Source organism: Serinus canaria, chromosome 5 (genome assembly GCF_022539315.1).
Source record: "Serinus canaria isolate serCan28SL12 chromosome 5, serCan2020, whole genome shotgun sequence".
Taxonomy (NCBI): domain Eukaryota; kingdom Metazoa; phylum Chordata; class Aves; order Passeriformes; family Fringillidae; genus Serinus; species Serinus canaria.
In genome coordinates, this window is record NC_066319.1 from 27,984,352 (window position 1) to 28,012,321 (window position 27,970).

At 43.5% G+C, this 27,970-nt stretch overlaps 1 protein-coding gene across 1 annotated transcript; it reads right to left on the bottom strand.

Moving 5' to 3' along the window:
- Positions 1–27,970, bottom strand: TTC9 (tetratricopeptide repeat domain 9). Its single transcript, XM_050975642.1, has 3 exons — positions 27,601–27,970; positions 5,946–6,128; positions 1–815 (listed from the first exon to the last, which is right to left on the bottom strand). The coding sequence occupies exons 1-3, from the start codon at positions 27,968–27,970 to the stop codon at positions 736–738; spliced, it is 633 nt and encodes a 210-aa protein (XP_050831599.1). The 3' UTR covers positions 1–735.

Here is a 27,970-nt window from a genome sequence, read left to right on the forward strand (position 1 = left end):
TAATTTTTATTTGCCTTTAATGAATTATTTCACAGTTTTTCCCTCACACTGTACACCATGCTTTCACAGTCCATTCAGCGCTCTGTGGTGGCCCACAGCCTTCTCCTCCGGCACTGGGACAGCTCTGCAGGGGGTTCATAGGGTGCTCTGTGCTTTCATCAAGAGGATGTTTAGAAACAGTTTTCACTGACATTAGACTGGGAGCATGTGAGCTCTCACTGGAGACCATTAACACACACTGGAGAAGCAGGCAGAGGGAACTGATGGTAAAAAGGCATTTGCTGTTCCCTGTGGAATGACCAGTGGCTCTCTTGGTTTCTTAGCTCTTCCAAGCTCCAGTGATCACTCAGAGCAGAAACCCTCTGTCTCCAACTTGCCTGGTCAGGAAGTCGTTATTCTGGGGGTTGCTTCCCTAATAGGTAATAGGCAGTCAGTTCAGGACCAGGCAGGTCCCCCAGCATTGCCTTCTCCAGGTGTATGACACTGTCTGGGAACAAGGCTGGCTGTAGTTGTTGTGCTCTTTTGCCACAGGGAAAGGGTATTACCATGGTTGGCAAGCAGCCATATCCAGCGTCCAAGTCTCTTTCATTTCAAAACTGGTATTCAATGAAGAGCAAGGGAGAGTGGATGGATGAGGAGATGAGGATGAGGCAGAGCAAATGGGAAAATCCACCAAATGAACTTCTAGGAAGGAAATGTTCCCCCTTGAGCACTTCAGCTGAAGTGGCTTCATTTTCACAAGGTTTCCTTCTCTCTCTGAGAACATCTGCTGAGCTTCATCTCTGTCAGCTGGATGTATCGTATGACATTGGTATCTGCAGGGAAAGAACACACAGAGGTATGGTGGTTACACAACTCCCTGTGGCAGACAGACAGAATGCACCTTCATCCTTGGGACATCACAGGGGAGTAGCACAGCTTCAGCACTGTGTGCTGAAACGGCACCAGTTGGAAGGGACACCGAACCAAACCCAGAACCTTTGGTTTTGGAAAGCGTGGTCTGAGTTGTGTTCGTCATCCCTGTTGCTCACAGTATTGCCTCACTAGTTTTTACTTTCTCTCTGATTACGCTTGGTCAGCACAGCTGAACTCACACAGCTGAAACTATCCTGGTCATCCTTGCCTGTGTTTGTGGAATGACACACCTCTATCGGCTTATCTTCCTGCAGTACCTGCATCCATGTCCCTAAAGGCATTTTGTGTATGGTTATGCTCTGCCTTTTCAATCTCCCATTCTGTTAACACCCTATTCGACTCTTTTCACATTTTTCCATGACGAATAGAATTGGGAAGAGCATCCTTCACATTGTCTTGTACCCCTTCTTCCCTTAAATTTTCTGCTTGGATGTCCTTCCACCATTACACTCTTTCTGCAATTTTGTCATATGCTATATGCTGCATACTGCCTTGTCTGTCTTGTCTAATGAAGTTCCTAGAGGTAGAGAACCACTGATCCATCCTAGTAGAAAGCTGTGATATCCCAGCACTGTGCAGGTGATAAGCTGAGCCTTCTTGTTTCTTCCAGAATTTCAGAGCATCAACACACCATGCAGACTATGTGAGTTTGGCTTTATCTCCTGGCCTCAGCCCTAAGGGAACCTGATTCACCCTGAATCACAAGTTGATCTAAATGAGTATGCGACTCCAGACAGAGACGATGATTCTGCAGTCATGGTCAATCCTCTCTTAAACCAAGCTGACTTCTATCATGAGGAAAACTTCACACACTCACGGTACCCACAAAGTGGCAAAAGCCACGTAGTACCAGAAAGAAGCAAGTAAAACCACAGCCACTTTCACTTTTGTATTGATTAAAAAATGATTCTTTGCTCAGAGCCTTGCTCTGACAGCCAACCAGAGTCAGCTTGGCCCACTGAAGTTATTAGATCCTCAGACACCAATCAGAAGTGCAATGCAGTCCAATCAGAGGACAATCTTGTCTCCTCCTCATTCAAACTGCAATGTGTTCCACACCAGCTAGGGAAATGAGAAGTGCTTCAGCTTTCAAAGTGATGAACAAGTTACTGGGAACATGTCCAGCACTAGTGAGGGTGGGTATTGCACCCCCCAAAGCAGTTGTGGGTGCAAAGATTTCTTTAAAGATGAAGACACCTCTGTTGTGCCCTCTGCCAATGCTGAATCTGCCAGACAGATCAGTTTCCTGCCACACAGAGCTATCCACAAACATGCCACGGGGCATCTATGGGCCGTGGCCATGCTGTTGTGACTTCTCAAGTTGTCTCTGGTGAGATGGGTCTCCCTGCTGAGTTTTCTGCAGGTTCAGCTACATCATTCTAGGCACTCCAGAGGGTGGGATTCAATGACTTAAGCTCCTTGACCCATTTGGGACATTTTTAATGAGCTAAGAATTCTGCTATTGCTTCTGTCAAACAAGATGCACCAGCATCCTGGGCTGTTTATGCATTAGCACTTCTTACCAGTCCAGTAAATTTTAAACCAGCTTTAAAAAAAAACAGAATTATTTCAGCTGTGCAGCCTCTTGGAATGAAGAAGGGGCTAGTCCTGAATTTTAGGCTTAATGTGAAATTAGTGCAGTTGGCTGACTTAAAATGAAATGAGTGGAGGGCAGGACACACAACCTAAGCAGGTTCCTGCTGTGCTGCCTGCATCTAACTGTGACCTCTGCTCTGTGGTCTTCTAGGCTCTGATGGGCTGTGCTCTGGGTACACATCCCCATCACTGAGGTACACGCTTGGAATGCCTGCCTGGTGCAGGTGAGAAGGGATAACTGTGGGCATGTCAGGAGATCCCACCTGGGTCCGCAGAGACTCAGCATCTCACTGAGGGGGCAGAGGTGGGCTCATACTTGGGAAAAGCTGCCTGCCTCCTTTGGCTCTCAGGGAAGGTAGTGACTGCTGATGACACAACTTCACTCACCTGGGAGATTTCAACATGCCTGGGAAGCCATGGGCAAAATGATTTGTAGCCTGCCAGAGGGTGGGAGACACTCCCATTGCAAGATATTTATAGATCTCTCAGGCTGGTTTTGGTATGTTTTACTTCCTTTGTGAGAACCATTATTTTACCAAGGAAGAATAATGAGAGCAGCACTCTGTTTACAGGAGTGGAGCCCTGTCTTTGTCAGGTTTTTTCTACCAAATAGTATTGCACCAAAGTAGCTCTGCCTACAGAAATATTTCAAAGTTATGTGGAAATGTTAATGAGAAGACAGATCCACTGATCCCTCTGTGGATAAAAAGTGATCCCCATTGGCTGATGTGGAAATAAGAAAGAACAACTCGGATAAGGGGTAACACCTATACAAAGAACTACTGCTAGAGATCCAACGCGAATGTGTTTTCTGGCTCTTAGGACTGTGCCTGCCTCTCTTTGCAGAGTGGCCTAATGCTATTTTAAAGGTCATTTCTGCTTCCCCTGCAGCTTCAGAGCCCAGTTGCTTATCTGCTGTGCAGACACCATGGCCTGGGTCTTGTTCCCAGGATTTCTGAGTCTCAGGGGTGCAGGAAGGCAGCGCCTGAGTGCAGCCGCGAGCTTGCGCTGCACAGCACAAAAAACATCTGGTCCGGGCAGCCTGAGGGATGCCTGAACGTGGGCTCCCAGCACAGGGACAGCAGGGACCCCTGTTTGACATTACCAGGCCATTCCTAGCTGATGGTCTGGTCTCAATCCCAGTCAATCCCTGCCCTGACAATGCAGCCCCAGTGGGAGAGGGCTGAACAAGGCTTGCAGCAAGGTGCATGTTTGGCTGCCTATGCTGCCCCAGCCTCTGGACAGGGCTCATGGAGGGTCCATGCATGCTCTATATGACTTAACAGCAGCTTCCTTCTTCCTTCGTAGGAGGGTTATACAACTATCTCATGTTATTTCAATCTGCTTTTGTGATTTTTGTTTGGAGGTGGCACAAGAAATCAGGCCAAATCCAACCTTCCTTCACCCTGGGCAGATAGTGAATAGCCATAAGGGATCTGCTGTGCTGACAGCCCTTTAGAACACTAAACCCCTTTGCTAACTAATTCCTCTTTACCATTCAAAAGCTCTCCCATCAAAGAGAATAACTGCCAGTGATTTGTGCCAAAACCATTCCTTATTAGAAAAAAAAAAGAACACACAGAACATGACTGCAATAATAATCAGTGAGCCTGGTGAAACCTCAGATAAAGGAAAACAATCACACTTTGCAGATGGAGACATTTCAAGTGGAGACAGTGACTTATTCAAGGTCACATAATAATTCTTGATAGTGCTACCTAATTCCTATTACTGCGTTTAAACAGCCACATCCTTTCTTACTGTACGTATTCAATTCTTTCTCCCTGAATGCCCTTCAAGTTTTCCATAATCATAAATAAAACAGTGGAACAACAGCCTTGAATGGTCTACAAATAACAGGAAAGAGTCTGATGCAGAGCTGAAGGCCAGAACTGGGTTTTGTATACATTAAGGGCCTTTAGGGACACTTTCTGGTATGTTTTTGTAGCAAGTGGTATTTGAAGTTGTTGCTGTTGAATAAATTAGTATTTATTTCAAGAAGCAATGAGGAATACCAAATAAATAGTATCACAAGGAGGGGGGTGGTAAGGGAGCACAGAAACATATTTGAAAAATGGAAGCTAAGCTGTTCAGCTAAAATAAATTTTTCCCATCTGAATCTAGTCAAAACTTCAAGGTTAGGATAACTTATTTTCCACTGACTACTTTTCTCTTGCATATGCTTCTCCATTTCCTGATTCTGGCAAGGGCTGAAAGCAGAAGGGCACACTGTAAACTAAAATAGGCTAAACTGAGCTTTGAAACACATTTGCTCTGGGAGTGTGGGGTGCACAGCTGTGCTGTCAGACTGCCCGGAGCCCATGGCCAAGCACAGCAGATGGGACCAAGCACCCTTAGGGGAGGTGGAAGAGGAAGGAGACCCCAGTACACTCCCAAGCACACCCTCCCTGATGGTCCTCCAGGGAAAGCCACTGCAGGAGCCCTGCAGGGCCAGTGCCTGTAGAACATCAAGCACAGCTAGCTCCAACAGCCTCCTTTCCCCCTCTAGTTCAATGAATATCAGTTTCACCATGTTCCACCAGGACCAAGGCTTGCCCCTCTTTCCCACCCAGTTCTCACTCCTCTCAGATTCATATGAAGAGCTGCTCTGTAGGATTTTCTCTGCACATGGCTTCCATTTTACTTTCTTGAAATTCTTTAATTTTGAGTTCTACAAAAATACTTTCTATTTAAAACCACAGTGTTGTTTTATCTTCCTATGATTTCTGAAAAATAAAAGCATCATCTCTGCCTCACCTTCATCTCTGGGCTTTCACCCACCTTCTGAGGCTGGGCAGGTTAGCATGGAGATGGTTGCTCTGGCAAGGCTCAGTTGTTTGAATATGTAATTTCATTGCTGCCCCCAAATGAACTGTATGATTTTGACAGATGGATGACAGATACTTAACAAGGAATTGGCTGATTTCATGGCAGAAGCTGAAGCATCCTGATGAATGCTTTGTGGGTAAATGTCTGTCTCCTTGATCAAAGCAGAATACTAACCCCTTACTGAGATGGCAGAAGGCTTCTGAGGATGACAAATAGTCTCCTGGCATTGCTAAGGGGAAAAAGCTTTTTCTCAGAGAGTCAGAAAATGTAATGGTTGAGGTACACTCTTTCCCTGCCTTGCTTTCTTCTTCAAAAATAACCTAGTGAGGGAAAGAGAGGATCCTCTCCACACCCTCAGCATCCCAGCAATATTGTCTTCTTCCAGGTCATGCTGCAGCCTTGGCAGCAGTTAATCTTCGGGCTCTGTGACCTTGCTGCACTACCCATGAGTGATTGAAGGGGAGTCCAGGCAAGGACATACAGTGAGTCATGCATGCTCATCCCTGTGGAAATCAACGCAGTCAAGTCAGGGACAGATGAAATCTCATGGAAAGAAATACAAAAGCACTCACTGCAAAGCCACATCCCTGCTCCCTTCTCCATACCTGTTGGCTGGCGAGATCTTGCTTCTTTCAGATAGTAGAGGGCCTTGTTGAAGTCACCCAGGTGGTAAAATGCCACTCCTGATCGATAGAGCGCCTTGAAGTTCTCGCCTTCCTTCTGCAGCACTTTGAGGCAGTACTCCTTGACCCGCTCATAATTCACCAGCTCAGCCTGGAGCAGGCAGGCTGCAGGGCATGGGGAGGATGGCAGACAGACAGACAGGAACACATTAGTGCTGGAGTTTCCCCTGCTCTTGCAATGTGTACGGGAGAGCAGCTTAGGTGAGGGAAATGACTCAGCCCCATGATTCAGAAAGGGATTGTTTGCCAAAACCAATTGTTCCCAATTTAAATACCAATGCTTCTATTTTTGGCATTGCAAAGCAAAGGGATTGTGTTTACTCCCAGGAGACACATAGGCACATGAAACACTGAGGGAGAGAGGGAGAGCATAAACACCCCTCCACAGCTCTGGAATGGCACACAGTCTCGTGTGGAAGTGGCTGGCTTTATTTGTTGTGAAATCGCTTCCCGGACTGAGCGCTGGAGCTCTGAAAAGTACAAAAAGGTGGAGTAACAGTTATCCAACAAGGAAAAAGGGGGATAAATTGGATCAGATTTCGTATTTGGCTTAATCCAAGGCTCTTAGGTTTAAAAATAATATGTAATTGCCTTTTATCCAGGGGATCCTGTACAGAGTTTTGCTATAGGAAACGACAAGGGGTTCTGCCCTGCTGGAATGTGCTGTCAGCAAACCAGAGACACCTGGAGTTGTAGTACAGGGAACAAATGTGCTATGCTGCCTGCTTTCTGCTAAGCGCTGCAACACAAGTTCATTCCCAGAGGTGAGTACTGCCAACTTCCTAAAGGAAAAGGCAAACAGTAAATAAACAATATGTTGAGAGTTCTGTGTGCTGAAGGACATTTGTTGCATAAATGTCTAGGAGCTGCAGCAAGTGTCCATTGTGAGTTTCCCACAACTAGAAGTGAAATAAAGAGGAAAGGGGAAGATCCCTGAGCTACGCTATACAGCCATGCTCGTGGCTTTCTGTAGTGCCCACTCCACTGGGCTAAATCTCATACAGGTGACCTGAGCATTATGAATGGCTTGGGGAACACTGACAAGAATAGAACATGGTGCAGTCACAGTTCCAGGGAAATAAAGTTGTGCTGCAACACAAGCCCATGTAATGCTGCAATCCAAGGCAATTTCAAGAATGACACAATTTGGGGACGGAAGGCAGAATGCCACTGCAAGATTCAGTTCAGAGGCTGGCAGTGTCAAGTGCCAGAGCATGGGGAGAAATTTCCCATTGCAGGTGGTGTTACTCAGTGTGTCTCTGGCAAGGAGGAAACTCAGTGCTCCTGGAAATCCAAGTCATCACAGGTCAGGTGTCACCAACAAACAGCCAGACTTCATTTCTTGGACGTAACTGCAGCTGAGAGGATATGGTAGTGGGTCAGAAATATGATGCACTTCTTCATTCCCTTTCCCCATACCCCTAGAGTAAGCCCTACAACCCTTTCTGTATCACACTTTACTTCATGAGAAGGAGGCTGACTAGATGACTTCCTGAGATTCCTTCCAACCTAAATTAGTCCAAATCTATGATCACTTAATGTGGACAAAATACATTTCTAACACAAATATACCTTCAAAACTTAAACAGCTTACTGGGAACAATCATAAACAGGCTTCTACCACCAGAGCACTGAAGCTAGAGACAGATTTAACAAGGACTGCAGAACTAGTCCCACTGCAGGTACATTAAGTGACAGAATCATTACTAACAAAAGCTTTGTCCCATTTGCTTTAATAATGGAATGTTGATATATATTCTAACATCTCCTGCCATTATGTGCATAGGTATTATAAAAGATTCTGATTTGTTATTTGATTGCCAGTTAAAAACCACATATATTTCTAAAACCTTAGTGGCATTTCCTTATCCAGAGTTTGTCCCTTCCTATTTGTCACACATTGATTTTTCTCACTCTGTTTCTAATGGAGCTTGAAATGACTGTGCCTTGTTTTTCTTTATTTTTTAAAGCTATTGGAAAGATGGCTGTGTAAATTTACTGCTGGCTTCACTGGCCCAGAAGCAGGATTGCTTTGTTTATCTTCTGACCAGTAACACATACAGCAGCAGTGGCAGTAGCTTTCTACACACTGCCAATCTGAGCCAGCTTTTCACGTTCTGTGGAACTGCCTTTCAGAGCAACTAGGGGGTGGACTTCAGTTTCTCTGTTCATTTGCTACTTGGTATTTCCAGTGAGAGTCACAGAAATGACTCTGGGAAAAATGATAGGTGGTCTATTCACATATATTACCTCAGTAATTCCATACTGCTTCACGTATTCATTGAAAAGAGAAGAAAAACTCTCCCACATCCTGCTATTTCATAAACCCAAATGGGTTTCCAGATATCCAGCTGGGTTCTTTCTGTGACTCATACTCACAGTAAAGCTTCTGCAGGGCATCCCCGCTAACTGTGCACGTGGCGGGGAGAAGTCAGCACCACATGGCCAGCAGGAGAGACGTGTGTTTATCTGAACAAACAGAGCAGATGGATGTGCAGGAAGCAGTTCTGCTGGAAGAGTTGGCCACTTGGACAGCCACTGTTGGAAGCGGCTGTTGGAAATGAACCTGAAGGGAGTATCTCCCTTATAAATATTTAGACATGTGTGCTTCCAGTTCTTGGTGGCCTGAAATGATCTTAATCTACTGTGATCCAAAGAAAATACTGAGGCTGTTAGTAATTCAGCTTTCAGAAATGGAGGAGACATGGAATCTTTCTACTTCTTACCTAATTCAGTCAGGGGAGAATTGTTTTGAAAATGTGTTGTTCTCCAAAACAGACATGTAACTCTGGCTGGGAGTGTTTCTTTACCACATCAAACACCTTATCACACTCCTTCTAATTTCATATTAGGCCTCCAGTGAATCCCTCTGAGGAACACAGCTCACTCAGACAGATCAAATCTAGAGGTTTATCCAGATCATCCTCCTGCTTTCTTGAAACTGAATGGGCTTGATCCTACACAGCGGCAGCTCTAGTAACTCTCTGGTGATTAGAAGGGTGCTCTTTACTTGCAAAGGCAAACTATAGTTGCCCATTCCCACAGGTCTTGTTGTCACTGTAGTACAGCACCTGGTGATTACATCTCCCCCACTCAAAAAGGTTGCTTACCCTGCTTCCAACAGAATGCAACAGTTATCCATCATATTTGGTTATCGTTCTCAATTTGGCAGCTAATTCATTGTGTCAACTTAAGCAATAAGTAATTCTTAACTTTTAAGCCTATGTATGTCACATAGTGGGTAAGAAGCCCCATTTGCTGTAAAGTAAAATCAAATCAAATAAAAGTCATCTTGAAACTACTGGGTGTAATGTGCCTTGGGAACAGGGAGAAGGTTAATGCTATTAACTCCAGAGGAGGGGCCCTGTCCATCACACTTCCCAACTGACTGCTGATGTTTAAGGAAGGAAATAGAAAACATGGCTGTTTTCTTCACAAGAGTAATGTTGAGCCTAGATTTATACATTTTAATCAGTGGATTCAAATCTATGCCAGCCAGCTCCATTTTAGAGGTGCAGTATGGATCTGGTACCAGTAGATAAGTGAGCTAATTTGTATAGCAGTGTTCAGCACAAGGTTGAGCAAAACAAAGATTAAAGCACCTGTGGAGCCAAAATACATCTACACCTTTACCATTTACCAGCAGCTGTGGCAAGCAATGATGGGAAGTTGTAACTAAAATCCTGGCAGTTGAGGGGTTTGGATTCTGCTTTATTCCATCCTGAAATAATTTTGAATTTCAGAGTATCTTTCAGGACATTATCTGGGCTTGACAGGTACCAGTGAGAAGGGATCCATGACAGCTTTTTTATTCCAAAGGCTAAAAACTTTAATTGTTTATGAAACATCACTACATTTCTATACTGATTTTTGTTTGGCTTCAATTTGCTAGCCACATATTACCCTGAAAAGCCTAGGTATCCTTGTTGTATTGGTACTTTGAGACTGATCAAGTCCTTCATCTTCTCTTTATTAGATTGTATAAAGTGGCATCTAGAATCTCTTACAAAAAAAAAAAAAAAACCCAACCTTATTTTTTCAGCTTTTTTCAGCTTTTCTTACTTCTATAGCTACTCTCTGAGCCCTCAAAATGAAGTTCAACTGAAAGTGCTGTCAGTTAGCGTCTTACTACAGAAACCTCTTCTGTGAGAATACCTCTGCAGGTTATGCAAAAAACTCAGTTTGGCCCTAAGTTTTGGCTTCTAATTTTGGCTGAGCTAACACCTACGTCTGGGAGTAGCATGTCCAGGCTTTAACATGGAGATTTTGAACAACATCAAGAGACTTGCTTAGTAGCTAGGAATTATCACCAAAGGGCAAATCTTCATTTCAGAACAATTGTCCAGAAACATTTTATATCGGTGGCTAAATTCCCACTGTAGGTAAAGTTCAAGGTCTATCCATGTTACAGAACACTTAGGAGAGTGGGCTGAATTGCTCTGCAAGAAGCATAAGGGCTGTGCATGCATCCCTACCCTGTGGCATGTTCCTTGGGCTCAGCACACCGAGATGAAAATGCCTTTGCCTTACAGGAAAATCTTGGGTTACAAACTCATGTTTCACAAACTCCTGTTTTGTTTGCTTTCACTCAGGTAAGCTGGTTGCATTGCCTATTTTTAGGATTTTCTTGTGCCTTTCACTGAGAGAGTCAGCTGCTTATAACTTTGCTGGTCTTTTAAGTTTATAACATAAAATATTCCATGTGTGATATCCACCTTTGATACCTGCTTTTGGAAAATGTTGGAAAAGACTGTTCAGGTATTTTTGAAAAACAGGCTAGGGAAACACAGCTTATTTTCCCCTTGTTAAAGATGTCTGGTCACTGCCTCTTTGAATGCATCTCATGCCCTCATCGTTTGGCTTTGCAAACAGAAATCTGGCAGATATTCTTTGTGTCAAGCAAGTGCCTTCTGTTATCCCCAAGGTAATCTTGAGCTGGCCACTGGTAACTTTCTGAAAATAAAACCACTATGGTACTGCATATAGTACTCTGTAGAGGTATGCTCTAGAATCTGGTACCCAAATCCTTTGAATATTCAGTCCACCCTGGGTACAATCTAATCCAGAAAAATGTTGTGATCTGAAAACTCTGAGATCATAAAAATCCTCTTTTTGGCTCATTGGTCACAGGAATAAAGAGCAGAAAGTGGAAACCAAGCTAAGAGGCGTTGCTTCAGTTATGACAGAAAGATGGAGAGGCAGAGGCACAGGAAGGGGTTTCTGGTGAAAGCAGTGCATAAGTGAGAACTGAGGTCTATTGGGAAGGTAAAGTCTGGCTGGAAATGTGAAGTTAAGAGTTTGGGGCATTGTGCTAAAGACATAGTGCACAGTGCATCCAGCCTGGAGACCAAGAGGAGCAGTGCAATCCAGACAGAAGAAACCAGTCTCCCTAGCTGTGTATGGCAGTAGCATCTCTAGTACATCACTTAACCACAGTCACATCCCTGCTCTGAATCACCTTCTCCTATGCTGGGATATCACCAAGGGACACTAACCGGCACTGCTGAAAGGCTGCCCTTGTAAGCAGGGCAAGGAGTAGGTGCTGCACAAGAGTTAATAAAAAGCCATGTGGTTGAACCACTCTCATAGACCTGTGCAGAAAGGTCTGAATCCAAACGACCTTTCTTTTCAACCCTTAGAAGGAAAAAGCAGCCTGTATTGATTTGTTTAGTTGCAATGCAGAGAGAAGTAGCTAAACTAATTACTGCTTAAACCTGAAGTGGATCTTCACTCTTTACTGTGTTTATTCTTGACTCCACCCCTAGAGGTTAACAACATATGTGGATTGTTCCTCTTTAGCAAGTGCTAGGTACTCCAGCCTCTACAAACTCAACCTGCATTTTACAAATTTACAATGTCATTCCCAGAAATAACTGCAATTAAACTCTGCAAAATACTTCGCTTTCCGATATGATCTCACCTTATAGCAGCCAGCAGTTCACTTAAAATCTATTTAATTGCAGGAAGATGGTTCCTATTCTTGTTCTAGGCTTCTACTTTGGGAAACATGATTGATACTTTAATATAATTCCTTCAGGGTTTTGTTCAGACATTTGATTAAGACCTTCATATATCATTGAACAGGCTTTGTTCTCACATCTCTTTAAGGCTCAAAATAACAGGGCAGACTAAGAGAGTCCTGTATTTCAGAAGGCTTGGTGATGCTCTCCCTCAGAAAAGAGAAAACATGGCAGTGGTAAGTTGTAGTTTAAGCATTTGGGAAGAGAAATTATTGGAATATAACAACAATAATAACAATAATAAAATCCAAATCAAACAGGAGGCAGTGGGGCAATAGGGGATGTGGAAAGAAAAAATATTTGTCTTGGATTAGACAGTAACCTTCTAACCCCATTAATCTCTGTTTGCTGCAGACTGTGTAAATGGTGTTGACAAAAAGCACATGGAGTTTACAATGTTCACTGGAAGAATTAAAATGGATGCCATTACTATATGAGACTGAAAATGTCAGTCGTGTTAGTAATCTGAATAGAATTAACTTCTAAAATAAATCAGGTAACATGTGACTCACAAGATGATGCTGAAAATGTAAAGGGTTATTTTAGCCTTAAAGTCACCTTGGACTTAAATACTGTAATTTTAATATACAGCATAAAAAGAACTGGCTACTGGAATGCTTATCCAATTTCTCTAGATTTATTGAGACTGAGTTTGTAAACTGCACAGGCTACATGTAGAAGGCACAGCCCAAGCTTTAACCTATGTTTTAACTTGTGTTAAATTTTCGATAGATTGGCACTAAAAGAAGCCATATAATGTGTGAATGTAAGAAGCCTGTAGTAGAGGAACTGAGAAAAGCACCCATATCTCCACAGAGCTCCATGTGTGCTGTGCCTTTCAAGAATGCAAACCAGCATTCCTCAAAAGAGGATGCTTAAAATATCTATTTTTTTTTCAGAGAAATGCTGCATGCAGTTTCCCTACTAGACTGAGAAACTAATTAGGATCTAGAGTTTCCAAACAATCTCTTCCATTAAATATTTCTCTTCTTTCTCTATAGTCCAAGCTTGCAAACAAAGAGAATTTTCTGGCTTCTCAGCAATAAAAAGCTAATTATAGACAGCTTGATAATGTCTGACAATAATCTGATCAGCTGACTCCTAGTTCCCAGACAACTTTAATGGGATGAAAAGGGAATATCACAATGACAGTACAACTTTCCAGCCAGTGGCTCTCATTTATTCCTCTCCAGGTACCAAAAAGGCCTAAACATACCCGTATGGTTCTGTTTACAGGGAAATGGGTGGAAAATTAAAATCCAAACTGTATGACAGGTTGCCTCTCTCCATAGGGAAGGATTAATGCTAAATGAAGTGTGGATCCACAAATGTTTGTAGAGCCCAAAGTCAGCCACCTCTTCCAAACAGTCTTCCCCTTCTTCTCAGCCTGACTCAATTTGTGAACAGATACCAACTGTTCCTCCCCCTCCTGCCCTCCTGGCAATGCTTTCCTTCCAATACATAGCACGGTGTCTTTCAGTTCTCTGCTGCTCCTAAGTCCTTCAAACCCCCTTAAGAAGAAGGATCTCCATTTCATCATTCCAGTTAGTCTTCTAGGAGAGAGAGAGGCAGCAGCAGTGACTGAAGTATGCTGGTGCTTCCACCATGGTACACATTAAAAGGTATTCAGTAGTTCTCAAAGGAGCTGCTGAGTCTGTGTGTCAGGCATTTTGTGTCCGGCAGCCTACCCTAGGACTAATATGAGCTGTCAGAACAGATCAGTTTAACTTCAGCCTGTGATAGGATGATCAATCTTGAAGATAAAGGAAAAACAGTAGATATCTTGGCTTTTACGCTAGTCAAATGACAAATTTTAGTACATTTTCTTAAGAAAGTTGAAGAAGCATAGTCTAAATGAATAGAATTAATTCTGTTAACAAAATGAAAGGCAACATTTAGTAGTTTGCAGTGATGTGTCCTAGGCCCCATGGCATTTGGTATTGTCAATACAGACGTAAATGACAGACTGCAGATTGTCTTGTCATTTTACCCATAACCTCTAGATGTGAGAAGCTAGTATCTGTTGGAAGGTAGGGGCAGAATTCCAAAGGATCCCCACAAATTGGTGGTGATGTTCTGATAAAACAGGATGCAATTCAACAGTGGCAAGTTAAAGGTCCTACAGATATGCAGGAAAAGACCCAAGTGTGTAAGTCAAGCAGAGGAACAGGTAGTTGGAAAGCAATTCTGCTGAAAATATGCAGGAGGACCCTGACAATAACAAGTGTTCCAGAGAGGACAGGACCTCACCAAGACAGTGAGGGAAGCGAGGCTAACCCTATTCATCCACATAAGAAAAAGAAAAAAAAGCAACTCAAACACAAAGAAGGTTATAACTAGGGAACTATCTGTTCTCCTTGTACTCAGAAAGTAAGAAGAGGGCTTGCATTTCAGCTAGGAAAAACTCTATAGCAGTGAAAAGAGTAAACCTTTGAAACAGACTGCTTGGAAAAATTGTGAAGGTTCATAGCTTTGCAAATACTTAAGAACAAGTTAAGCAAATGTTACTTGAGATATGTCAAATCTGTATGCTTGTACCACCCATGGGTATGGATAGAAGACTCTTGGCAGCTCGTCAGTCCCATTCTTGATTGTCCTGAACACTCAGAGCATGAACATCCTGGGTTGCCCTTGACAGCTGCCATTTAGTTCTAATTCCTATCAGAAGGTCCTGCTGGAGGATGTCATAGCAACATCCTGGCCAGACATGGGGACAGGTAAGCATTTAAGGACAGCTGGCATGACTGCTAGCCTTTGCTATGTGATTATATTCCACTATCTCATACTTCTGTAGGTTTGAAGAGCCTATTTAAAAGTATTCATTATATCTGTATGATGATTCTTATGCTAATTTAAGATAAGTCTGTGGTGATTTTCGCTTCTTTTTTTTCACAAATTCAGTGACGTAATACTGCAGTTTTCCTTCAAAGGGCCAAGGCTTTGAGAAGCAAGGAATTTCAGCCAACTTTTCATCTGATCCCCATAGCTTCTGTTTTGTAAGAGTATTTTGGCCTAGCACTTCCTGTAGTTACTAGTCATTCAAATCAAAACCAGAGGCTTACTGAAAAATCTTGGCAGTGGTAATATTAAAGCAGTAGTTAAAATCTAGATTTCAAGCAAACAAGAAATTTCTGAAGCCAAAATCTGCCTCTAGTTCTGTATCAGCAAATCTTTATTTTACCAAAATAAAGAGCTTCACATGGAGATGATCTTCATATTGCACCTTTGTTTTTCTCAGCCAGAAGAGGTAGGAGCAAAGTCCTATCAAAGCACTGACAGAGCAAGAGATTCAGTCAGGTCTTAATTGCTATGACATTTTGATTCTATAAACTCTAAATTATAGAATTTGATAAATTCTACAAATAAATTCTATTCTATTATGGCTCCTACTACAGCCACGTTAGAAGAGATGGATGTTCCTTCTGTTTGTTTTTGCCAAGGCTGTTATTGTTATTGTTGATCTGCCAGGTTAAACACCCTGGAGGTTTCCTCCTCTGTGACTATCTAGTACTCTTTGACCTGTCTTTATCTTTTAGAATTAGTGCTCATCTAATCCAGTCTAGTCCAGTCAACTAGACATGCTTGGCCTTCAAATCTGTTCCAGTTGCAATTTATTCCACTGCCTCTTTGTGGCTGTTTGCTTTTGCTCACCTTGTGTTGCTTTACTTTCTCACTGTGGCACCTTCTCTACACTGTACCCTTTCCTCCTCTGGCCTCCTGTTGCTACTGACACCCACTGAAGGAGTCTTTTTACCAGAGATTTTTTATCAGAATTGTACCAGAGATCAGCAACAGCAGACAACCATCTAGTAAATGTCTGGTGTTCAGCAGCAGTCAACTCCAACAGCTGCTATCAAATATTTATAATTCTTACTGTAATATATTAAACACTGAAATTAAGGTCTTAATGGAATTATGGTATTTTTTCAAAACCCGTGTAAGACAAAGAGGGAGGGCCTTCTGTAAATAGGGAAGCACTTTGGAGGACTTGAGGGATTTCAAGCTGCTTTCTCGCTGAAGAGAAATGCATCCTTTGCTCACAGTAGGTCAAACAACGGCGAGCAGTACTGTGAAATGCAGCTGGAACAGCATGAAGGCTCTCCAATGAAGTCACAGACAGTTGTGCATGCCACGATGGCCTCAAGCCTGGCTTACTGCAGCATGCTCAGTTTGGGATGAAAGCCAGCAGTTTATGCTGTACCAGGAACACCACACGATGATGTGGCTGGATAACATCTGTGTGCTGTGCCCTGTGGTGGCTCATGGTTCACCTCCCAGGACACATCAAAGAGCTGACCATTGCAGAGTCTGCTGAGGGGTGGAGAGCAGGCTTACCATGTAAAATTGAAGGACTGAAATGATTTTGGATTTTCCTTGAACTCTCCCTAGCTGAAAAGATTCATCTGGCAAGATGGAGATGTCAAATGAGGAGGAATATTTCCTTCATTAAATTAATTACTCATTCATATGTTTTATCCAGATCCAGTGTAGCCTGAAGCTTTTCCATTTTAATGATGTTTTGAAACATAGAGAAACCTTTATGCCTTTGTGGGAGGGATGGAGAGAACAACTGACAGAATCAAAGAGGCAAATCAAAAGTTAACTGTTTTCTAACTGAAGAGAGGTATAAAACAAAGTTCTCGACCTTATTTTCCTTTAAAATGCATGGAACAAACTTCCTGAGAAGAGTGATTTGTCAGCAACAGCGGACTAACCCTGCCTGTGCCAGGCTGTCACCTGCCTGAGCTTTGACAGGCCATGTAGAGGCAGGTAAAGCATCACCCTGTCATGCAGTTGAGCCTCTAGTGTCCCTGCTTCTTCCCTATCTTCCATTTATATCATATTAGTTTAGTATCATTGATACATCTCTCTTCCTCTCTAATCGAGCTGGCCAACAGGTTTGAAAGTTACTGAGAGGGGACTGACAGGCAGACAGCAGAAAACATATGTACTTATGACTCATTTCCTTTGGAAATCAGGCTGAAAACGAATAAACTAAAGACCAGAGGGATGATTCAGAATATTATTTGCTTGAAAAAGTCAGGGTTTGAACTATGCAAAAGCATAAGCCAGTCCTCTAATAAGATGTTTGCTCTTTAATATAAGCTGTGGCAAAGTGCTTCAGGTAAAAATCTCAGATCACTCCCAAAGCCTTCATAAACCACATCTATGCAGTGAATTGCTAGCAGTGGAATAATGAAACAGGAGTTCATCTCTGATTGGGGGTAACTTTCTCCCCAATAGTGGCTGTGTTCAGGCACCAGGAACACCAAAATCATTGCACTGAATCACTACAGTTCTCTGTCTTGACTGTGCCTTTTGGATTGAGCTAAGAAAGCAGAAGATTCAGTGTAACAATTATGTAATGAATGGATTCTGCTGACAAGGATACTGGTCTGAAAAGCGATCTCTAGTAGAATATCTCAGGAATAATTTCAGAACAGAGCTTGTTTAGTGCTTTATTAATAGCCAAAGTCAGAGTGACCCACTGACTGTCAAGTTCAAAAATACTGTCAAAAGGGATGAGGATGACAATATCATATATAAAGAACTACATGACCTGGTACACAGAAGTAAATTTATTTGCAAAAGAATCTGCTGATACAAAATTTAAGACCATACTAAGATTTTTTTGGTAAAATTTTTGAGCTCACAAGTTGGAAAAAAACAAAGAGGAAAAGGATGTGAATACACCAGATAATCAAAGAATGACTGAGTCACTTATGTGATGTGGCCATAGATGGGGAAATGAAAATCTTTGAGAAGTTTATTCAAAAATTCAAACCAGTTAGCAGTGGTTCTCAAGCATGAAAATGTAATATTTGCTTTTCAATTTTTATCCTATTTAATAGGGCAGTGAATGTTCTGATTAGCTGTATGTCTAAGCCTTCTTTTCTGACCTTATTAGGTTCTTTAACTCCATGATACCTTCTGGCACTTTACTCCCAAGTTAATCAGATCTGGGGCTTAAAAAATATTTTGTATTAATCTATTAATTTAATTTACCACCCCACCCCATGAGCCGCCTCAGTTTGAGCTCCATCACAGTAGTTAGAGAATGTAAAAAGGAAAATCAGTCCATTTGCTTTGTACTTCCAACATAGGTGAGGATCTTACACTGCTCTGGTTTCCTTGCAACATGAACACACTACTGTGTCTTAAGCAATTAATCATTGCAAAGCATTTAAGAGGACAGTAATCTAGGATTTGAATTATGTTAGTATTAAAAATATATGGTGATTAAAGGAGTTGAGGCTTAACTTTCCACCACATTGTTTGATGAAAGAATGATTGCTTCAGGTATGGTACAGAGATTCTGACTTGATCCTTTTTGAATCACTAGACAACAAAAAAGGTGCCTTTGCAGAACAACAGCTAGGGTTGACTTAGGATGGTTTTCCAGAGCACCCTAAGACACTCCTCTCATTCTTTCAGCTGATCTTGTAGTTCTGCTTCTTCATGATCAGCTGGGTGGTGTGATGTTCTCCCTGGGCAGCTCCTGTTTGCTTGGATTTATTCTCTGAAAGTGTGGATGAAATAAAATCTTTCTGCCCTCTTCCTCTCTGGAAGCAGGGGTGAGCAGAGGAATGTGAATTCTCACAGCTTCTTCCCTGCAGCTGGCTGAAAGATTCTTAGATTGTCCATCATAAAGATGCTTTTCATATCATGGTACATTTCTGGATTTCATGGTAACTGCAGGGATAACACAGCACACCAGGGATAGATGTTTGTTAGTCACATTGGTCCAGGAATAGACAAAGGAAGCAGTAAAGGTCTGACATAAATTTTCAAGTCCCAGACATATCCTTGGCTTTGAATTTACTTCAAGAGTAAATTTCCTCTCCCATACATTAGGGAATGTGCAGGGCAAAGGATACCCCACTGCCTGTTTTGTATTCTCATCTCCTTCTGCTTCAGGTAGCAGTAAACAGCTTTGCTGTCTGGAGTGGAGTCTTTTCAATCTGGAAAAGGCTGAAGATAATCAACATCCAACTGAGCTGATCTGAAAGCAGTCTTTATGTGTTAGGCTAAACCTTACAGACTCATCAGATCAGCAGGAAATTTTCACCATTGCCTGACTGGGTTCTACCAAGAGGGCCCTGAATGCTCTTGCTAAGGTGACTTATAGCAAGAATAAGGTGACTTATACTCAAGGTAACTCATCTGAGTTTCATCAGGTAGGAAATGAGCTTTTTGTCAGATGTCTCTGATGTGGCCAGGCCAGAACAATGCCAGGGGCATGGAAAATGACAGGTGTAATCAGGGCATCAAAGGAGCTTTGGAATCAAAATTTGAGGAATGCTAGTTTGGTGGCTCTTTGCTGGCTGACCCAGCTGTTTCTTTTCAGCAGCTCCCAGGCAACTGGATCAACAGCTAGATTATCAGAGTTTTGCTGTCTGCCACTCTGATATGAAAGAGGTTGCCATTGCCATCAATGCAGAACCATCTACATGACAGCCCCCTAAACTGGCAGCAAGTAAATGCAGTGGGCAGTGCTCCCACTAAAGAAAGAAAGGGAATGCTGAGCAGTGGGTATAAAAGTAGTTGCTTTAGTAAGGCAGAGATTTGATCTGTCAAACACAGATGTGCTGGAGAAGGAAAAATGCTGTAGCCTTGCAAGCAGCAATCAGTGTCCTGGGTCCTGAAAAGCTTATGTAGCAATGTAAGGATGGCTGTTTTCTGCACCCAGGGATATGTAAAGGGTTGCAGTTCCTGCCATGTTGATGGTACATTTGAGTGAAAAGGACTAAGATATCACCATAGTCAGGACCCTGAGACACAAGACTTGCCAGGCAATTATGTTTTTCTGGAAAACATCCACAACTAGTAAAGTTGCAAACAGCATGGGATTGCTTTTTCCCCCCACACTTCTGGTGGGAGGCTATTGCAGAACTATTCAGTGATGGCGGCTTGCACTGCCTAAGGCTTTCAAATTAAGTATGTGCTACTGTGATCGACAGAGTTGTGGTCATGGCCACACAGGACAAGCATATGTTAGAATTCATGGCCCTGATTGGAAGAGTTGGTCATTTTATCAAGGTGAGTGACACAGCATGTAAAGATAGGAAATAGAGTCTCATGCTTGCACACATACAGTCTGTTGTAGAGAGGTCACACAAAAGCAGGTAACCAGCAGCAACTGACTGGCTTCCTGTAAATGTCACATCACCCGCCAAGGGGATGAGAGGACCTCACTGGCATAACAGAGATGGGGGGTGTCTGGGAAAGAACAAAGCTTTGTGTGGGAGGTCAAAAAGTCTGACATAGCTGTGTTGCAACTGGGATGGCAAGTAAAGGAATTCAAAGGGTAGAGGCACGGCCTGTGCAAGCAGCCCTGACTTCTGTGCAGAGACACATGATGGGAGAACTGGGTACACAGGACAAAGACAAGGAGAAGCAGATGGTGCTATCCAGCCTATGAGCCTCAGGGCAATGGTGTGTCAAGAATTTTGGAAAGTGGGGAAAATGGAGCAGATTTTGAAGTAAAGATCATGACATCAGTTATTGCCTATGCACAGAAATAGATTATTTCTGCCATGTCAAGCTATGACAGCTGAAGACCACTGCTCCCAGCTGCCACTTTTGCCATAGGTTATCAGAGAAAAAACATGACTGTGCCTAAACCATTTCCATGGATGTCTTAGTGCTGTTTCTGGCAGTGTCCTAAACTCCAAATGGCTATCCTGAGATGGATTTTTCTGCTCCAGCTCTACATTCAATGGTTACCATTTTCAGCTGCCTAGGCAAGGGTAGAACACCCCTACTACCATCTCTCAGCTTCACTCAAGCAAGCGTGCCCCAGCTGGAGTTATGTTCAGCAATTCCCGCAAAGCTTCCACAAACTGCACTGACTCTACAATCTTTGTTAGAGAGAACAGAATAGTAGCACTCCATGCCACCACAAGATTTACCTGCATTCATCCATCAATGTTCTTAGCCTGCTGTTTCCCATCCAAGATGCAGAGCAGAAATGAACAAAGGCAGAGAGATTCCTGAGCAGCCGTTAGTAACACCTTTCTAGTTAATGACAGTTAATTCTGACTTTTTTTCAAAGCATTTTTAACCCTTAATATTAGTCACTGGTATGGTCATCTGAGTAAGCTGAAACCAGAATTAATAACAGTTGTTTTCCTTCCCTATCAATTTCTCATCCATGAAGCAAGAGATCATAAATAGACAGTAATTTTTCTCAAAAGTTTATTAAGTATTTTCTCCCCTTCTTCGTTTTGCTTCCTCCATATCACAGTCTTTTGTAGGTTACTTTCTGAGACACAACACAATGTTGAGAAGCTGGCAACATTTAGACCTCCCTTTTTATTTACACGGTTTACTTTTACTGTTCCTTTCCTCACAGCAGCTCCTTTACCATCCTAAAATCCTAATGCATGAACTCCTGATGATCCTCCATTCTTGGAATATCTGTAGCAATGCTGGAGGACAGCAACAAGGAACTTGGGATGTGCTGCTGAACTGATAAGCAGTTCTAAGAGAAAGGCTGGAGAAAGAGGCCTGGACCTGGGTTAGATATTTCTGGGCCTGAGCTCAAGTGAACAGCGAGAAGAGAAGGATGTTCCACCTGCCGAACCATTCAGAAGTGGCCCAGCTCCCAGAAAAGGTGGTAACTATGGAGTTCATGGGTATATTTACCAATTGACTGGGACCCAGCTTTAACACTAGGTTTTACTGAACCAGCTGAACCATCTTCAGCACAGCACTGATGGAAACCTGTGGAGGTGTAAGAGGCTGTGACTCATTGCATAACTCTTGCTGAAGGAAACTCTAGGACAACATTTCAGAAGGGGATGGAGTAAAGCTGGAAAGATGTGCTACTACAGAACTCAGAAAACAGCAGTGCTCTCATGGTGGAAAACAAGCAGTACTCTTAGGTAAACAAATTAACCACTCTGTTCTTGGAGAGCTTTGTGATTTTCGCTATTTCCTTCTTCATCTCCCATAGTAAGCTGTAGCTAAACTTTGAGGGATCTCAGGTCATCAAGACTGCAGCTCCTCTGGATAGTCTGGCCAGGGAATCTATACCTTCTCAGTTCTCTGTTTCAGGCAAATGTTGACGAGGTCAGCTGGGATAGGCTTCTCCTCATGCAAAGGGAATTAAACTTGTGGTAGAAGAGGCTGCAAAAAAACTGCAACCCACAACGCCTTAAGTTTTGAAAAGGCTTGGGGTAAATAGTAACGTATAGGAAGAAAAACACATCTTCTGCCTCAGCAAGAGATGGACTCAGACACGTATCACTTAAACCAAGGTTGGTGGCAGCTTACTATCCTTTCTCTTCCCTCCCTCACGGCCCCCTGGCATCTGGATGTATTTCCATCCCACCCTTTAAATGCACAAGAAACTCTGAACAGGGGAGATCTTTGTTATCCTAAATAAAAAGGAATAAGTGCATACTGAGTATTTCTAAAGAGCAATTCATAACAATAGCTTTAAATTCCACATCTTTCTTAAATGCATGTCAGAGTTTGGGCCTATCACTAAAAAACCACACCACACACAGTCATTGGTGTTTATTCTCTGCTGCAGTTGCACCTGCGTGGAGGAGAAATTGCATCAGTCCTGTAAAACAAGGAGCTTCCAAGCATTTCAGGCTGGTCAGATGTATCTAAAGAGTGTCAGGAAACACCCTCTGCCAGGAAGTGAAAATGCAGACCACATCCTGCTGCTGTGTTTGCTGCTGCCCCTCTTTCCCACTGTACAGCATCCTTATAGAGGCTAAGGATGTTTTTGAGGGTGTTTTTGTTGATGCAGTACATTAAAAAAACCCATCACATCAAGCAACAATCCAAGACTGCTACAACACCCACAGCACCATGTGTCCTGGTAGAGTCTGTACTTGCTAACGGCTATATACTTGGATGGGCTTTTAGCAGAAACTCCTTTTGACGTCTCCTAGTGGGTGGTCAGTGGAAAGTTTTACCAGCTTTTCTCAAGTTTAGTTACATTTTTATTTGGATTACGTATTATAAGTATTTGTATTTGGATTTCTCACCAGAACTACTCACAGAAGACCACACAACTGACAGTAATTGGAAGTAGTACCTACACCCCAGCCTGAGGATGCTAGAAGGTTCCTATGCTGCTGGAAGTGTCATGTTCTGTGGGACTGTCACTATGACCTTCACATAGCCATTGGAATGGTACCAGTGCAAATTTCTGCCAGTGTAAGAAGCCAAACACCATTTTCCAGACTGAGATATATCTAGGAGAGCTAAATTTTTAATACTCTGTCCAGGCATTTGTGCCCTTCTGCCAAGACTCCTTAGTAAACCACAGGTACCTGAATGGGAATATAACCACTCTACATCTACTTTACATTCATGTAATTAACAGCTTTACAGTACTCCCAGGAAGTCAAAAATGCAGATGGATAAACTGAAGTTTACAAAAGATTTGGTGAAGATAATACAGCTGGTTAGCACAGATAGGGAGGATTAGCAACCAGATCCCCCAGTGCCACTCGTCATCCCCTGATCTCTCTCTGGTTCCATTTCTCCTGCCAGAATTAGCTCTAGAATTTCTGCATGCTTAGGAAAATCAACAGAGGTTTGCTTATCACATTGCAACATTCCCTCACCAGAAAAGCTTAAAACTGTGCTTACCCTTAGCATTTTGCTGCTTTGGAATGACTAGGACTTGTTTCTCTCTGCAGAGCAGACATAGTGCTTCTAATCCTGTAAACTTTTAGGCAGTAATGGTGGCATAAAATAATCATTGCATTTAATGATTACATTTGTAGTTGATAAATGACCCCCATCTGCATGCAGTACATAAAGCATTTGAGCTTCTTCTAGATCAAATATGCTGTACCGAGAGGAAGGGAGATCAAGACCTGAAGTGTATTTGGCCACTTTACTTTCCCGCAAGCATTCTTTGTACATCCATCTGTTTTTTAAAAGAACATAAACACTAACTTGTAGAAAACACAGCTGAATGCACCACCAGGATGAGATCGTGGTCCTTGTTCTTTATTTTTCAACAGGGCTGAGAGAGGCAAAAAGAGGTCAAATGACTTCCTCAAGGTCAGAGACCGCCAGTGAGTCATAAAGAAAGGACTGTTTGCTATACAACCCTGCATTCATTCTGCAAGGCTCTATGCTGCTGGTAGGCTTTTGTCTTTGCCTACCCTAGCAATTTCTGGGAGCCTTGGCCATGCTGCTGCTCTTGCCTCTGGTGACATTCATCAGAATGACTTGTGGTAAAATGATAGGGTATTGGCAGGCCCGCGCAAGAATGCAGCAGCACAGTTGTGAAGGGCAGTCCCTTTAAGGCAAAACTCTTGGAGCTTAAAATGAAGCCCAGCTAGCAGCTTAGTGAAAGAAACATGAGCTGCTCTGCCAATGGCAAGTTCTGAAAATCCTTGGCTGATTAATTATAGTAATTTTCTAAAAATCACAAGAACTTAAGACCCAAGAGATCTGGGATCCTTTGAAATGGGCTAAATAGTTTAGGCTGTGGGTGTACCATGCAGCTCTACAACAGAAGACCTTGGAAAACACACCGAATATTGGGGGGCTTTTAATAAATATGTGAGCTGGCTGCTCCATCTTACAGCAGAATTGCCTGTTGAAGGTGCTCTACAAAACAAGTGGACCTAAGCAAGAATCTGTGTCCACCTCTCTGCCTAAATTTACCTTCAGCAGGCAATGACAGGCACTGAAAACCATTTAGTATTTGCCCACACTCATGCAATTGGTCAGATTAAAAAAAACAAACTAACTAGCAACCCCAGCCTTTACCCATGAGAACATGAGATCACACAAAATCCCCTCTGGGTTTATTTCTCACCTATGTGTATATTTACCTATAGTTGATGCTCTCCTCTGACTCTCATGCTGCATCTAAACAAGTCAATGTGTGTGTGTGTGCATCTGTAGCTGTGATGCAAAGCGTCTCTGACAGGTGGATGTGTGGTGCCCACATGAAAAACGACAGTGCAAAACCAAGGTGGGCTTCTCAAATGCCAGGCTTCGAGAGTAAGCGGAGGTGCTAAAAGAACTTGATAATAAGGACACTCAGATGACAGCTGGTAATGCTACCGGCTATACTTCAGAGCTAAGTGAAAAGCCGCCTTCTCCAGAGTTAACATGTACTGCTGTTATGCTTTCTGCACTATACAGATTTATTTATTTTAGAAACAGCTCTAGGCAGCCAGCAGTGCTCAGAAGCAAAACTCCCTGCATCTCCTCTGCTCCCTATGTCAAGTAACACTGATTTCAGCTGAAACAGTACGTGCTGGTGCCTCTGCTAGAGCCCAGAGTGTAAAGAAACTGGTATCTTCTGCTGCATCACACTTAGAAAATGAAGTCTCATGGCTGCACGTCTTGAAGCTGCTATTAGAAATATATACTAATTATTGTTACATTTCTGGGGAAACTCCCTCTCCTCTCTTCCTTTCTCTTTCAATGTAAATTCACTGCTTCTCCTGCTAGAATGGGAGCTCTGTGACTCGGCTAGGAATAAAAACACTGCAATTCCAGTTTACCTGCACACTCCCCTCTCCAGCATGCAGGGCATTTCTTTAAAACTGCTTGCAGATAGCTCAGGAGACACACACGAAGCTGTGCATTTCTGAGACAAATGCTGCTCTCTTCTCTGTGCGTGCCATCTACTGAAAACATGTGACAACCGCCTGTGAAAAATGACAGCTTGACCTGCTGTGAGGTTATCCCAGGAAAAGTGCTGCTTGTAAGTCCAGGGTTAATTATACTCACCTCCTCCTGTGTTCATACTGGTTAAATTTAGGAAAAAATCTGTTCATATCTAGGATAAAGATGGAGAATATTTCTCACACCAATTGCTACTGCTGACGAGATCAGATACAACCAACACTGACAAAAATTCCTTGCACAAACATGAAACTGTAAAAAAGTGAGCTGGACAACAACAATAACACAGGACAACTCCATCAGCAGGAGTCAAGACATTTCTAGCAAGTGGAACTTGTGTACCGGCAGAAGTACACAAGTTCTACTTGCTAGAAATGTCTTGCCTCAGAAGCAAATTCCATTTCTCTCTCTCACTTCATTTACCATCTACCTACCACATCTCATTTGTATCTAACAAAGATAGTGCCTGTGAGCCCTTTTTCAAGCCCAGGAACACACCAAACTATATTGTTCAGAGTATTGTGGGCTCTTTGTGTAACCCTGCCAATCTAAATGATCCTTGCCAAATACAATCAATGGATTTTAATACATCTGTGAACAGAAATTTGTAGAGAGACAAAATTATTTCTGCGCATTTATGGTATTGCTCTGAAATCTCACTTGCCTCTCCACTTACGAGATTTCAATAGGCTTTCGAAGGAAGAGTATTTGGAAACATAATGAAAAGGAGCTAAAGTGTGCTCCCCATTACATCCCAAAAGGGATGCTGAATAGAAGAGATTGGCATGCATTATGATGAGAGGATGCTGCCTTGGTGTTTCAAACCATTCAATTTATACTGCATCTTTTCTAGCACTAGAGAACAGGAAAAAAAGCTAACCAACTCTGTCTAGAAAGCCAAAAGCTAATGTCCTGATTTGCGCCATTTTTTACCCCCAAGGATATAAAGCGTGATGAGTGACCCTTTATCCTTCTGGAAAACAGCAGAGCTTTTAAAATGCTGTTATTTTGTGTATCTTGTCCAAGTTATGAATGCTGTCTTCCCTGTATGTACCTAGGCACAAGTTTTTGTTGTAGAGACGCTTTCAGGTTTGGAAAGAAAAAAAACATGTGCTGCTGGGGACCAAAAATAACATCTGATCCTGCACTATTTGGATAAAGCTTCTTGAAGTCAATAGGAGTTCTGTTTCTGGAAGGACTTCAGAATCAGACTACAAAGTAGTTAAACCCCCCACCACTCCTCTCCATCTTCCTGCAGCACTTCTAAACAGATGGCAAGGAGCAAAGGGAGTCGTGATCAAATGCCTACTGACCACAGTGATGACTGGAAGCTAGTGAAAAGCCAGGACTGTATTGGCTTTCAACTTTCAGTGCTAAGAAGCCAAAAAATTCTTTTTATATCTGGTAGAACTATTCGGAGGTATTGCAGTTGCGCCCAAACCCTTCCCCTTCCTTACATCAAATGTGGTTGGAGTCCGTCTCTCTGTAACACCATTAATTACAGGCTCCAGAGCCGAAGCTGTGGCGAAGGGACTGAAGGACACCGCGGGCTGAGGGTACAGCGCAGCAGGCAATCTTGGCCATTTCACAAACCACGATTTCTGTCAGCCGGAGCGCCCCACGCACGCACCGCCGCCCTGCCACCTGTCTCCCGAGGGAGGAGGGCACGGATTCATCGGGGGCAGATGGAGCCGCCCGGGAGAAGGGCTGGGGGTGGCGGGCAAGCCCGAGAGCCAGAAGCGGCCGTACGCCCCCTCCCCAGCGCTGCCCGGAGCAACACGGCTGTGCCCAGCGGGAGCGCGAACGCGAAATGGAAGCCAGAGGAAGGGAAGGAGATGCGGCGAGCGGGGCGGCAGAGCTGCTCTGCGGAGGGAGAGGGAGGTGTGCGCGGCGCAGGTGGGGACCCGCCGCCCCCCGCCCGCGGCCCCGCTGACCTGCCAGGCTGTTGTAGCAGTCAACCTCGATGGCCTCCACCGCCTGCCGCTGCTCCTCGCTCAGCCCCGCCGCAGCGGCGGCGGCGGGAGGGCGCTGCCCGGCCGGCTCCTGGCTCAGCAGCAGCAGCAGCGCCTTCAGCTCCAGCAGGGCGCGGTGGTACTTGCCGATGGCCTCCCGGAATTTCTTGTCCTTGTAGCACTGCGCCCCTTCGCTCTTGAAATCCAGCGCCCGTCCGATGAGCTCCCCCGGCTCGGCGATGCCCGCCGCCGCCGCCGCCCGCGGCTGGGCACCGCCGGTGGGGCCGTGCCCATCGCCCGCCCCGCGGCCGCCGGCGTTCAGCTTGCCCGCCGCCGGGCTCGCCCTCTCCAT